At 39.5% G+C, this 14,588-nt stretch overlaps 1 protein-coding gene across 1 annotated transcript in view; it reads right to left on the reverse strand.

The window, feature by feature from the left end:
* The window catches only part of CATSPERE (catsper channel auxiliary subunit epsilon), a 147,748-nt gene that overhangs the window by 50,791 nt on the left and 82,369 nt on the right, over positions 1-14,588 (reverse strand). The window contains exons 10-11 of the mRNA XM_045983515.1: positions 8,466-8,932; positions 1,468-1,910 (exon numbers count right to left, since the gene is read on the reverse strand). Of these exons, the coding sequence (XP_045839471.1) occupies positions 1,468-1,910; positions 8,466-8,932 (910 nt within the window). The remainder of the gene's footprint in view (positions 1-1,467; positions 1,911-8,465; positions 8,933-14,588) is intronic.

Below are 14,588 nucleotides of genomic sequence, written 5' to 3' on the forward strand. Positions count from 1 at the left end.
AAGTTGACTTATTTCAAAGAAAAGTCTGTGGTCCTATATTAAAAGGTTGACTAATGAATATACATTCATTTATTTAAGTTAAAGTATAACATTTCATTCATATCATTTTCATTTTTAATGATTCTCTGCTTTAACTGACTTTGGAGTTTACTGAACATTTCATTCCATTGCCTCTGTTAAGATACCCACTACTGTAAATGCTAAAGAAAGCTGAGTGCAGAAAGAGAAGGTGGGAAGTAGAATATACAGTATTCGGGAAGAAATTGTAGTAATATGTGAAACAATTATGCTATAATGTTCACTGGAAAGTAGCATACAAAATAATATCTAAAGTACATTTGCACCTAGCTGTGCTGGACCATCTGAAAGTTAGCTGCGGTACTTCCTCCCATTCCTGTAGGCACCTCTCTTCACAGGGTAAGTCTGCTGTTCTCCCTTCAAGGGATGGACTATATTTCTTCATCCTGTTAACCTAGGCTGGCCTTGAGAATTGCTTTGACGAATAGAATGTGGCCAAATGTAGGCCTCAAGAGGTCCACAGGAATCTGCTCACACTATCCTGGAATACTTCCCTGAGACTCTTGGGGAAAAGCCAGCTCTGGCCTGGACAATGGAGGCCATATGGATCAGAGACAAGTGCTCAGCTGAGCTGCCTTGTTCACACAAGCCAGTGGGCGCACCAACTGCTTGATGTGTGATTGAGGCCGTCCTAGATCACCTTGTCCCAGACAAGCTACCAGATGACCACCACCTCATGAACGAACCCAGACGGATGAAACCAGCACTATCGCCCAGCCACTCACCACCCAGATTGTTGACAAATAGAACTGGGTGCTGTTTGAAGCCGTCAGGTTTTGGGGCAGTGTTATATAGGAAAATCTGTTTTTTAAAAATATATATAGGGGCGCCTGGGTGGCTCAGTGGATTAAGCCGCTGCCTTCGGCTCAGGTCATGATCTCAGGGTCCTGAGATCGAGCCCCGCGTCGGGCTCTCTGCTCCACAGGGAGCCTGCTTCCTCCTCTCTCTCTGCCTGCCTCTCTGCCTACTTGTGATCTCTCTCTCTGTCAAATAAATAAAATAAAATCTTTTAAAATATATATATATATATATACACGTATGTATTTTACATATAAATACATATGTATATATATTTTTTATTTGCTTATTTGAAAGAGAAAAAAAAGGCTGAGCAGGAATACACACACACACACACACACACACACACATTTATAACAGATGAAGTTTCAATTTCTTTTCAAATTAAACATTGTTTACCACACTCTGCTAACAGAAATTACTGCAACATGAGTCGAGATGACATAAAACTAAGTGTTTGTAATCAGAAAACGTCATCAAATGTCACTGATGATGTCAGATACTATATTTTTCGTGATAGGATAAAAATATAAATATTTTAATTTTACATTTATTACAATCAAATGAATAAAATTTAAAATATTAACTTACCACGGTTTTAGTGCAGTACCCTAGGGCGACTTCATAGTGAACTTTCTGTATTTCTTGTAATATATTTGGGCCGTATGATTCCACAATAATATACAGACCAAGATTTTCTGTATAGACTATTTGAGTCCAATAGGACAGGTTCTGTCCCTTGTCCAAAAGGTGAAAAACACTAAAAACATTATTATGAAATGCCATGTAGGGGCAGTTTTCTTGTACATGGAAATTCACACTTTGTGTTTCCAGTTTTAAAGGATATTCCTGTGACTGTACTGTGGCATTTTCAAAAACATATATGAAATATATTTGAGTAGATGTACTCAATAGAATTAATGACTTAACTGTGCTATTTGTCCATGAGTGTAGTTTTACTGCATCTTTAACATTGATCTTGAAATAAAACATGATGTTATTTTCCATTTTTACCAAAATATTTCCATAATAATCTGGAAAAGAAGGAGAAAATTTGTTATTCTAAGTAACCATAAATCCATGCACTTTTTTACTTTTAAAGATTTTATTTATTTATTTGACACAGAGAGAGAAATCACAAGTAGGCAGAGAGGCAGGAGGGACAGAGGGGGAAGCAGGCTCTCCGCTGAGCAGAGAGCCTGATGCGGGTCTCGATCCGAGGTCTCAATCCCTGAAATCATGACCTGAGCCGAAGGCAGAGGCTTAACCCAGTGAGTCACCCAGGTGCCCCAAATCCATGCACTTCTAACCAAAATTATTTCTTTCATACTAATGAAGGATATATCTGTTTTGAGAAAAATTGGAGTGTGTAGGTGCAAACCTGCAACCTTATGTGATGCTGGAAGGCTTCTACTTCATAGCACGGTGATTCTTTTCCTGGATACATTTGTTCTTGTATTTATGACATCACTTTATCTATGATATCACTTACACAAAAAAGCTGGAATTAGTGCACTAAATAATAATGAGCATGGGCATGCAGGAACAGTATTATTAGGAAGCATTCTGCTATGGATGGAATTTTGTCTTCCCCCATGCCCCCAAAATGGATAGGTTGAAACCCTAGCTTGCATTATGACTGTATTTGGTGATAATGTCTTTCAGGAGGTAATGGGAGTTAAACTAGGTCATAAGGCCCTAGTCCAATATGACTGGTATTCTTGTCAGAGGAGGAAGACATAAGACCTTTCTGTGCACGCAGGCAGGGGAAAGGCCATGTGAGGACACAGTAAGAAGGTGGCCCATGTCTTCAAGCAAGGAAGAGGGTCCTTGTCAGAAACCAACCTTGATACCACCTTGATCTTGGACTTCTATGCTGCAGAACTGTGAGAACATGAATTTCTATCATTTAAGCCACACAGCCCATGATATTTTGTTATAGAAGCTGTAAGAGACTGACACCATTGGGATAAAGAAATGGGGGTGTGGGTGTGTGCGTGTGTGTGTGCTGATACGTCTTCAGGTTCACTCTGTAAAGAATAACCAACTTCCTTCTCTTAACAGAGTATTATGCTTAAGTCACAGAGGTTCACAGACAATAAGTCTCTTAAATTCTTTGATTCTAGTAGCTGTATCTGTAAAATGAATAGTTGGACTAGTTGATTTCATGGCTTTCTTTCCAGACATGACATTCTCTGTGGATGGTTTCTAGGGGTATACGTCCCCTAATTTAAGACAATGACAACAACAACAACAACAACACTTTAAAGGGACTGGCTGGAAGGAGCAAAGTCAACTCGTAGAATGAGGAAGATGCAGAGTGTACTGTGCTTACGTAACTTACATTTGAAATGTGAATAAATTTGAATAAAGTGGCATTTTCACAAATTACTATAAATTACATTCTAGTAAAACTCCTAAATTAGCAATGTCAATTGTTTTCAGGATCAGAATACTTTAAAAAGACATCGCTGTCCACATACATGTCCTTATAACCTTAAGCTCTCATGTAGTGATAATGTCGTCAGTAGGAATTCAACATTGTGATAAATGCTGGTGAAATTGTTGCATCGATCGGAAGGTTAATGTGCAGCTCGGAATATTTTTCAGAGTGTTTTAGTATAACTGCAAGGGGGAGATGCCCTTAATGCTGAGGCCCCACACCGGGGGCATGGAGCGCCCATGCTGACGTGTGGCGAACTCGGCAAGCTCTGCGGCTGTGCTCAGGGGAGCTGCAGCGCCGAGGTCCTTCGGGCACCGCGGTGACAAGCTACTTTTCCTCATATAACTTACTTTATAGATTTAACTTTGTTTTGTTTTGCTTTCGGCAATAGTTCCTTCCAGGCTTAACCAATTCTGGGCCTGCTGTGCCTTGTGTGTTGTGTTTCTAGAAACTTCACCAGGTAGAAGGAGAGAAAATTGCAGGCGGATGACCCAACAAAATCCACCGGGATGTTGAGTGAGGAAAGTAGGTGCAGGAAACAAATAAAGTGTGATGATACACAAAATGTGTAGCCTCACAAATATATATGTATATACATACTGCTCTTGGATTTAGCTAATGTCCAGGTCATGTGATGTGCAGCGAGCCTTGTCTGTTGCCACTTTTGGGCTCACAAACTACATGGACACAACAAATTTCAGTTCCACAAACCTGGCATGTTCTCTCTGCCTTCGGGACTTTGCTCCTTCAGCCCCCCTCCTGACCGTTGATCTAATATTTCTAGTATGCACCCTCTTCCTGTGCTTAGTTTGGAAGGCGTTTCCTCTATTCGGCCTTTCCTAATCTCATAAATCTGGATTAGATGTCCCTCGTCTGTGCTTTCCAGCACTCTTCTTTCTTTCATGCTGCTCATTAAAACATTATTTTTAAAAATCAATTTATTTTAGAGAGAGAGACAGCATGGGGAGGGGAGGGGCAGAGAGAGGGGGAGGGGAGGGGCAGAGAGAGAGGGAGCCAAGCAGACTCCCACTGAGCAGGGAGCCTGATGCAGGACTGGACCCCAGGGCCCTGAGATCATGACCTGAGTTGAAATCGTGTATTTTGCTTTTGTTTTCTTTTCCTTTGAAAGGAACCCTTGACTTGTTTATCAGATCTACTTTCTATTTAGTTCCTTAATTTCTGCTTTTGTCATTCTTGGTTCTCCACTTGTGCTTTCCTTTTGTAACTTTGGTGCCTGTTGCCTTTTTCTTACGGTAAATGATTAGTTCATTTATTTTCAGTCTTGTTTCCTAAGCATTTAAAACTACAAATAAACATAAGGTTGGGGCGCCTGGGTGGCTCAGTGGGTTAAGCCACTGCCTTCGGCTCAGGTCATGATCTCAGGGTTCTGGGATCGAGTCCCGCATCGGGCTCTCTGCTCTGCAGGGAGCCTGCTTCCTCCTCTCTCTCTGCCTGTCTCTCTGCCTACTTGTGATCTCTCTCTGTCAAATAAATAAATAAAATCTTTAAAAAAACCCATAAGGCTATATGTTTTTCTCACTGTGGCTTTAGCTGCATCCATAAACCTTTATATACAATGTTTTTAATCTCATTTTTAAAATAATTCCTAATTTTCATCTTAACTTCACATTTAATCCAAAGTTCACTTAGTAATGTTTTAATAAGCGAGACACCTGGGTGGCTCACTGGGTAAGCATATCCTACTCTTGATTTTGGCTTGGGTCATGATGTCAGGGTCATGAGATCAAGCCCCATGTCATGTTGGGCTCTGTGCGGCACATGGAGCCTGCTTAAGATTCTCCCTGTCCCGCTGCCCCTCCTTTGTCCCGGGCTTGCTCTCTCCCTTTCTTTATCAAAACAAAACAAAAAACTTCACAGTATGACCTGACAATTTATACAAGAGTATGGCCAATAAACGTAGGAAGAAACTAGATATAACCTCTTATATGAAATGTATGGTAAAATGAGAATTACCCAATGCGGCAGTTAAAATGGCATCATTTTTATATGTATTAGATGTTTTGAAAATATAGCGTATTATATTTTGAATTTGCTCTTTTAGAAGTCCAGATAAAATCAGAGCAACATTTTTTTAAGATCTTATTTTTTTAAAAAAATACTTTATGTATTTATTTGACAGAGAGAGAGATCACAAGCAGGCAGAGAGAGAGGGAGAAGCAGGCTCCCCGCTGAGCAGAGAGCCCGACGTAGAGCTCGATTCCAGGACCTTGGGATCATGACCTGAACCGAAGGCAGAGGCCTACCAACTGAGCCACCCAGGTGCCCCTTAAGATCTTATTTTTATGGGATCTCTACACTCAGTGTGGGGCTTGAACTCACAGCTTCAAGGTCAAGAGTCCCATGCTCCATCAACTGAGCCAGCCAGATGTCCTCAAGGCAACTTTTAAATAGTGGGTTGTTTAAGAAATGGAAATGTTGCAGGCTAAGGGCTTTTTAAATTCATAGTTCATATGCTTATAGACAGTTTAGACTTTTTATTTCAGCATTTCCAAATGGCTTTCAGTATAACATTCAACCTTTCTTCTAAAATGTATCCCCCGTTGATTATTCTAACTTTATCTCCTTATCACTGTGGCCAATGGCCTTTTAATAAAACACAAATATGATTCTGCTTCTCTCTTGCTCAAAACTCTTTAGAACTCCCTATATGGGTCTTAGGAGAAGGTCCGATTTCTTCACATGGCTTGTGTAAAGGACTCTTGTAACCTGAACTTGATTTCTCCAGCAGAGATTTCTCCTTTTTCTCTCTGGAGAACTCTGTGTCAACTGTGAATTGTCTTTCAAGGCCAGAACTGTACCCTGTTGTCTCTGTCTCTGGGTTGCTGGGCACCCTGTCCCCGCTGTTGTCTTCATTGCCTAACTAACCTCTACCCATTCAGCAGGCCTCAGCTTAGACAGCACTTCCGCAGGGAAGCCTTCTGTACCTCCCCGCCCCCCAGAATGGGTGAGGTCCTCAATCTGCGTGCCTCTCTAGCTCCTGATATTGGCTCTGTCACAACATTAACCATATTGCTAGGAGTCATGGCTTGAGGGCAGAATGCATGGAAAAGGAGCTCTGCAAGATGTCTGGAAACTAGACCCTGACATGCTTCTCCGTTTGGGAATCAGGAAGACGAGGGATCAAGAAAAAGAGGCTGCAGAGGAGCAGAGAGTGAAGTAGCAGGAAGGGCAAAAACGCGACGCCCCGGAAGTCAGGTGAAAAAATGTGTTTCAAGAATCAGGCCCTGCTAGGGGCACCTGGATGGCTCAGTTGGTTATGTGTCTGCCTTCAGCTCAGGTCATGATCCCAGGGTCCTGGGACCAAGCCCCAGGTTGGGCTTTTTATTCAGTGGAGAACCTGCTTCTTCCTCTCTCTCTGCCTGCTGCTTTCCCGGCTTATGCTCTCTCCCTTTCTGTCAAATAAATAAAATCTTTGGGGGGAAAAAAAGGAATCATGCCGTGCTGACAACGCCGGCTCATGGAGGATGGCTGAAAACTGGCCATTGGGTTAGCAAAGTGGAGGTCGTTAAGAACCTTGAAAAGAGCACTTCCCATGGAATATTTGATTCGTGCGGCTTCAAGAGAAAGGGAGGAAACACGAAGAAGTGAAACTAGGCAATATTTTTTAGAGTGTTGTTGTAAAGGGGAACATAAAAATCAACTGTTTGGGAGATGCCAGGTGATAGGCATCAAGAAAGATATTACAGGGGCGCCTGGATGTCTCAGTGGGTTAAGCCACTGCCTTCGGCTCAGGTCTTGATCTCAGGGTCCTGGGATCGAGCCCCACATCAGGTTCTCCACTCAGTGGGGAGTCTGCTTCCCCCTCTCTCTCTGCCTGCCTGTCTACTTGTGATCTCTCTCTCTCTCTCTGCCAAATAAATAAATAAAACCTTAAAAAAAAAAAAAGAAAGACATTATAAGGGGTGCCCAGGTGGCTCATTTGGATGAGTGTCTGACTCTTGATTTCAGCTCAGGTCATGATCCCAGGGTTGTGGGCTTGAGCCCTGAGTCGGGCTCTGGGCTCAGTGTGGAGTCTGCTTGTCCCTCTCCCTCTCTTCCTCCCCCTGTTCATGCTCTCTTTCTAATTAATAATAAATAAAATATTCTTTTTAAAAAGAAAGACATTACAAATTACAGCAACATTTCCTTTAAATTCCATCATTAGGTTTATCTCCTAACCAGACTTTTTGAGGATGGAACTTCCTATTTCTTTGCATTGCCTATAATGTTTAGTATACTATCTTGGGAACAGTAAGATTCAGAATAACTACTGTTAGCTGAAGGTTTATCACGTGTCCAGTTTTATTCTAAGCATCTTACAAGCCTTTATCCAATCAACACAACCACCCTACATTCCAGATTAGGAAAGGAGACTTGCAAATGTTCAATGACTTGCTCATGGAGGTGAATATGGGTCCATTCAACTCTACGACACCTACTATAGGTTGAATTGTGTCCCTTCACAAAAGATGTTGACATTCTAATTCCCAGTACTACTTCAGAATGTGACCTCCTTTGAACAGGATCATTACAGAGGTGATTAGTTAAGATGAGGTCCCCCCGGAGCAGGGGGGGCCTGTGCCCTTGCAACAAGATGGCGTGTGAGGACAGAGGGAGAAATCTATGTCGTGATGAAGGCAGAGGTTGGAATGAGGTAGCTGCAAGCCCAGGAATGGCAAGGTTTGCCAGCAAGCCACCAGAGGCTAGGAAGAAGCAATGGATGAGTTTTGGGGTTTCAGAGGGAACATGGCATTGCTCACACTTTGAATGGGGACATTTAGTTTCCAAAACTGAGACAATAAGTTTCTGTTGTTTGAAGCTACCCAATTGTGGTAGCCCTAGGTAGCCCTAGACAGCACCATATCACGTCTTACGCTGAAAATGCCTGTGTGGGCTGCTTGGTTCGTATCTGCTGAATGATCAAAACGAATCTATGGGGAAGACCCAAAACTTGAGTTTGCCATTTCTCTATGTGAGATCATAGTTAACCTTGGTAGAACTTAAGATACCCATTTTTAGGTGGTAAAAGTACACCTCTACCTACCAAAAGCATCGTATACGAGTGCATTTGTGATTGTTACATCTTCATGAGGAAGAGGTCTACCATAAAATCTAGAATAATTTTTGCAGAATGAGAATGCCTCACCTATGAAAATATTGTGAATAATGCTGTTATTTGCTAATCTGGATAGATTTCCAAATTCTGTAGGTGTTTGTAAAACTCCAGTCTCGGTGAAATTGTGATAAAAATAGTAGATCCTATATTTGTCCCAGAGCACTAAACCTGGCAGTGCTGTGAATGTAAAATGTGGAGTTAAAAAACTGTCAATAGGGACATCTATCGCGAAGTTTTGGTTCACGCAGTCTTCTGTATCTTCGCTGTATATTACCAAGTAAATCGTTTTGTTGACCGTACATGTAGTGCAGTAACTTAAAAATAAGGCAAGTTCCAAAGGGTGTCCTGGATACTCGACATTGTGTATAGTCAGCGTAGCAGTTGATGGTATATTTAGAAAATTTTTTAGTTTTTCAGTAGTCATTATTTTGACAAATTTAAGAAAATCATATCCAAGATAAACTTCATTTTTTGTCCAGATTGCCAGTCTACTTCTTGTTTTACCCTATTAAAAAATTGAAAATATTAGAAGATTTATGGTTTTAGTGGTAGTCGTAACAAGTCTGGTCTTCTAATTTGCTATATTTAAAATGTAGTGTCTATTAAGGTTTAGCGTTTAGGGTATTTCTGAATACTCCAGGCATTGAAATATATTACATAGAAATATATCATATGTATTCATAAAAATAAATTATTTCAGTAACTTTATTCTTTGATATATTGTTTCTATCTGAAGAAATAATTCATCTGAATTCACTTTTAAGTTGACCCTCAGAGAATATCAGCTTTCTCTTTTCTTATGTATTTATCCACTCTGGCCATGAGTGTCCCTTCCATGTTCATTACTGTCAAGGTATAAAGACACTTCAAACATCAAGTTATTTTTGGAATTATAGTTTCCTTGGATATGAGATAATGAGAAGACAGAACTAAAAACCTTAGACAAATCAATACCACCTTTTTATGAACACAGGCTGTTAGAGAGGAAGGCCCCTGAAAGGCTGCTATGTTTGAAATTCAGTGGGCCTAATTTCATTTAGAGAGCCGAGAACCCTTCTTCCCTATCTCTCCTTCCCAACTGTTTCTCTAATTCTTAGAGATTTTTACTTAACATGTAACCTCTACGTTCATGATGACCAAAAAGTCTCTTGGACACATCTTGTCTCCTTAAGTTTATGTAATACCCAAGTATTTAGTATTAGATATACTCAAACAGGATGTAGACAGATATCAAACTGGCAACCAAAGAAACAGACCATTTGGTGAAGAGTCATTTCAGGAAAAAGCCATTTTATCAAATGAAGATTCAACTTAATGTTTATACCTAGTTGCTTTAAATGAGTGTGAGACAATCCTTGAAGAGGAAATGTATCAAACAAAATGAGCCCTTCATAGAAAAGACCCATAGTTATTCTTCTTCTTGGCAGAGGGATGGGAGTCCATCATAAATATGACAGATGGGAATTCCAAGGAATGAGTTTTTACCCACCCACAAACTTTCCCATAGATCTTTACTTAGTGCTTGTGTGAAGTAAGCCAAATATTTTGAGACAAGGTAGGGGAGCTGAGAGATCCCTCTCAGGCATTCAGGCCTCTCCCAAATATAAAGCAGTAATCCTCTGAAGATAGGGAGGGGCCAGGCAGCAAGGCAGCCAAGTTGAGAGAAATCCACCTGCATTCTGGATTCTCAGCTACCATAGGGGGAAATGGTAGCTGGGGGAAACTCTCTCTCTGACCCATGGTCGGCCTTTACCCAGTGTAGAGCAGTCTCTAGCTCTGACTTGGGACAGGAAAGCAAGAGAGAGAGAGAGAGAGAGAGAGATACATCTCCCAAAGCATGAAAATCTGGACCAAGATGAGGGAGGAAAGAATCCCTTAGTGATCAAAATGCTGGCAGCTAGGCTATAGAGACGAGACAGCACTCCCTAGGTGTGGAAAGGTGGTGGCCAGTTGTAAAGTAGGAAGAGATCTCTGGAATCTTGTCAGTGCTACGAGCCCAAGCATGGCTACAGACAAAACAACTCATAAAAATGCTGAAGGTCCTAGTGGAAAAGATGGGCAACATGAGGGCAGAGATGGGGAATTTCAGCTGAGATATGTTAATGATAAAAAAGAAGTGAAAATGCTAGATATAAAAAATTTAAAAATTTATTAAAAATTATTCAATGGATTCAAGAGTAAGTGGGAAAACCAAGTAGATAACTTAAAGACAGTTTAATATACAAACTGAAATACAAAGAAAAAATAGGGTAAAAAAATGAATAGATTGTCTGAGATCTGTGGGACAATATTAAACAGTATCATACATGTGTTTTTAAACTTCTAGAAGTAAAGGAAAAACAGAATTGTGCAGAAGAAATATTTGAAGAGACACTGTCCAAAAATACCTCTAAATTAATGAATGATATTACCCCAGAAATCCAAGAAGTTCCCTTGAACCACAAACAGGATACATACAAAGGAACTCATACCTAATCAATGATAAAAGTGTTAAAAACCAAAGATAAGGAGCAAATTCTGAAAGCAGCTACAGATAGAAAGACACACGGTATATATGAGAACAATGGGATGAATAATGGCTAACTTCTTACCCAAAAGGGTAAGAGGCCATAAGATAAAGGAATGATGTTTTTATAAATTACTCTATAAACAACAAAAACCAGCCGTCATCCTATAATTCTGTATTCAGTGAAAAATGTCCTTCAAAAATGGAGGGAAAAAATAAAGACACTTTTATACAGACAAATGCTGAGAGAACGTGTTATACAAGAAAATTCAAAGACATTCTTCAGGCTGAATGGAAATGAGTTCAGGAAGAACTCTGGATATGCAAACAGAAATAAAGCATACCCAGGAGAATATAGATGTAAAAGAGTTAGTTTGTTATCAGTTGATATTTATATACCTATATATCTTTATGACAATTGGCATTTTTTAAAAGATTTATTTATTTATTTATTTGAGAGAGGGAGAGCATGAACAGGAAGGGCAGGGGCAATGGGAGAGAGAATCTCAGACTCCATGTTGACTCCGTGTTGAGTGGGGAACCTGACTCGGGGCTTGAGCTCATGAACCTGAGATTATGAGCTAAAAACAAGAGTCTAACATTTAACTGACTGCATCACAGAGGTGCCCCATATGACAAAAGCAAAACTTTTAACTTTTTAAAGCAAAATTATTAACAATGTATTTTGATAATGAATCTTGGAACACTGAAAAAATAAAATAAAGTAAAAAAAATTGCATTTTGAGATTTATAGCATATTTAGAAGTAAAATATGAGATGAGAGTATAAAGGGTAAAAATGGGTATAAGTGAAATCATACAGTTATTAGTTTCTTAATACTGTTGGGAAGTATATATTTGAAATTAGACTCTGATAAATTAAAAATTATTGGATAGCCAAGTGTAACCACTAACAATTTTGAATGAAAGAGAATCAATACAGTAGAAGATGCAGAGATACTGAAAAATACAGGATTCATTCACAAGACAAGAAAAGAGAAGCAAAAGAACCAGTGAGGTTGATAGGAAACAAATGCCAAAATGTAGACCTAACTCCCAACCATGGCAATAGTTATGTTAAATCTCAGTGGACTGAAGATTGTAACGTTAGGGCACAGGTTGTCACACTGGAGAAGAAGCAAGGCTCTGCAGTTTGTAAGAAATAGAAAGCCACAGAATGATTGATAGTAAAAGGATCAAAAACAACGATACACCATACAAGCATGAAACATACGAAAGCTCGTGTCTACCCTCTGAAGAGTTCAGACAGTAGAAGACCGAACACACCAAAAGCTGTGTTCAATTTCTAAATGAAAAAAGCTGCTTTCAATATTTTATGTCTTAATTACTATAGCCTTATAATAAAGTTTGATATGTGACAGAAGAAACACTTGGCTATTCCATCCCCTCCCAACCCTCGGCTCTTTACTCTTTCATATATATATTTTAGAATCAGTGTGTTGAGCGCCACAAAGTAACATTGCAATTTTGACTGGCATCAAATCTATAGATAAATCTGGAAAGAACTGAAACGTTCTTAATATTCTGTATTCTAATCCACGAACATGATAGAGCTAGCTACTTATTTAGATCTTCATTAATATTTTTGATATTTTATTTTGATCTCAACCAAGATCTTATACACTTTTAGTGGCATTTATTTTTTGATATCTGTAATTTTTTGGTTCTATCTTGAATTTCCATATGACTTTTAGAACCAGCTTCTCAATTTCGATTGCATATAAGAGAACAGTGACATGAATAACAGCTACCCACTGGGATTGTTACAACGTGTGCTGAATTTCTCAAGCATAGACATCCTAACGGTATAGAGTCTTCTCCCCAATGAAGACTCCACACACCACTGGGGCTGGAACTCAGGACCCTGAGATCAAGCCAAGATCAAGAATTGGATGCCCAACAGACTGAGCTATCCAGGTGCCTGCAACTAACTGGAACATCAAAAACTTAAAAGAAAAAAAAAATCCATTTGGCAACTGGTGTCTTTTAATTAGTGCTCTGGCCATTTAAAATTTAAAGAAATTATTGATATGTTTCTATATAGCGCTACCATTTTATTGTTTACTTTGTATCCTGTTTTTGTCCTAGTGGGTTTTTTTTTTTTTTTTGCATTCTGCCTTTTTTTTTTTTTTTTTTGCCTTTTCTGCTTTCTTTTGGATTATTTGAAAAATATATTTTTAGGGGGCATGTGGGTGGCTCAGTCGGTTAAGCATCTCCCTTTGGCTTGCATCATGATTTCAGGGTCTTGGAATTGAGCCCCACAAAGTGGTCCCTACTCAGTGGGGAGCCTGGTTCTCCCTCTCCCTCTGTCTGCTGCTCCCCCTGTTCATGCCCTCTCTCGCTCTCAAATAAATAAAATCTTTAAAATATATTTATTTTAGTATTCCATTTTATTTTTTTTAAGATTTTCTTTATTTGACAGAAATCACAAGTAGGCAGAGGCAGGCAGAGAGAGTGGGGGAAGCAGGCTCCCTGGTGAGCAGAGAGCCTGATGTGGGGCTCGATCCCAGGATCCTGGGATTATGTCCTGAGCTGAAGGTAGAGGCTTTAACCCACTGAGCCACCCAGGTGCCCCAGTATTCCATTTTGATTTATATATTGATCATTTGCTTTTTTAGTGGCTGCCCTAGGGTTTACAATTTATGTCCTTACTTTTCACAACCTACTTAGAATTAATACTTTAATATTTTAAGTGGAATAAAGAAACCTCACTACTCCATAGGTTCCTTTTTCCTTTCTCATTTATGTTGTAATTGTCCTATATATCAAGATACATTAAAAGCCCCACCAGAAAATATTTATGTTTTAAGTTTTGCTCTTATACATATTTGCTGTCATACCTATCTTAAGGAAATAAGATAGGATAAGGAACTTATATATTACCCATATAAGTACCATTTCTTTATTGTTCTTTATTAATTCCTGACTTTTTAAATTTTCCATTTCCTATCATCAAAAATAGGGGCGCCTGGGTGGCTCAGTGGGTTAAGCCACTGCCTTTGGCTCAGGTTATGATCCCAGGGTCCTGGGATCGAGCCCCATGTCGGACTCTCTGCTCAGCGGGGAGCCTGCTTCCCTTCCTCTCTCTCTCTCTGCCTGCCTCTCTGCCTACTTGTGATCTCTGTCAAATGAATAAAATCTTTAAAAAAATTTTTTTTTCCATTTCCTTTCTACCTGATAAGCTTCTTAGGCATTTATTAGAAGAGGTCTGCTGGTAACAAATTCTCTTAAGTTTTCTTTCATCTAAAAATGTCTTTATTTTTCTCCTTAATTCCTGAAAGACATTTTTGTCTAGAAATAGAACTCTAGGTTAATATTTCTTCTCTTTCAGCATTTAATATTACTTCATCACCTTCTGTCATCTGTGGCTCCTGGTGAGAAATCCGCCATCACTTGAATCATTGATGTCCTGTACAGGATATGTCATTTTTCTCTGGGTGCTTTCTGTTTTTTCTCCTTTGGTTTTCAATGGTTTATGAATTTCTTTGCAATTATCTCGTTTGGAGTTTGCTGAGTTTCAGGACCCTATAAGTTTATATCTTTTGCCAAATATGGAATGTTTCTAACCATTAATTACTCTAGTATTTTTTCCTACGTGATACTCTTTCTCCTCTCCTTCTTGAAACT

The sequence above is a fragment of the Meles meles genome, chromosome 17 (genome assembly GCF_922984935.1).
Source record: "Meles meles chromosome 17, mMelMel3.1 paternal haplotype, whole genome shotgun sequence".
Classification (NCBI taxonomy): Eukaryota; Metazoa; Chordata; class Mammalia; order Carnivora; family Mustelidae; genus Meles; species Meles meles.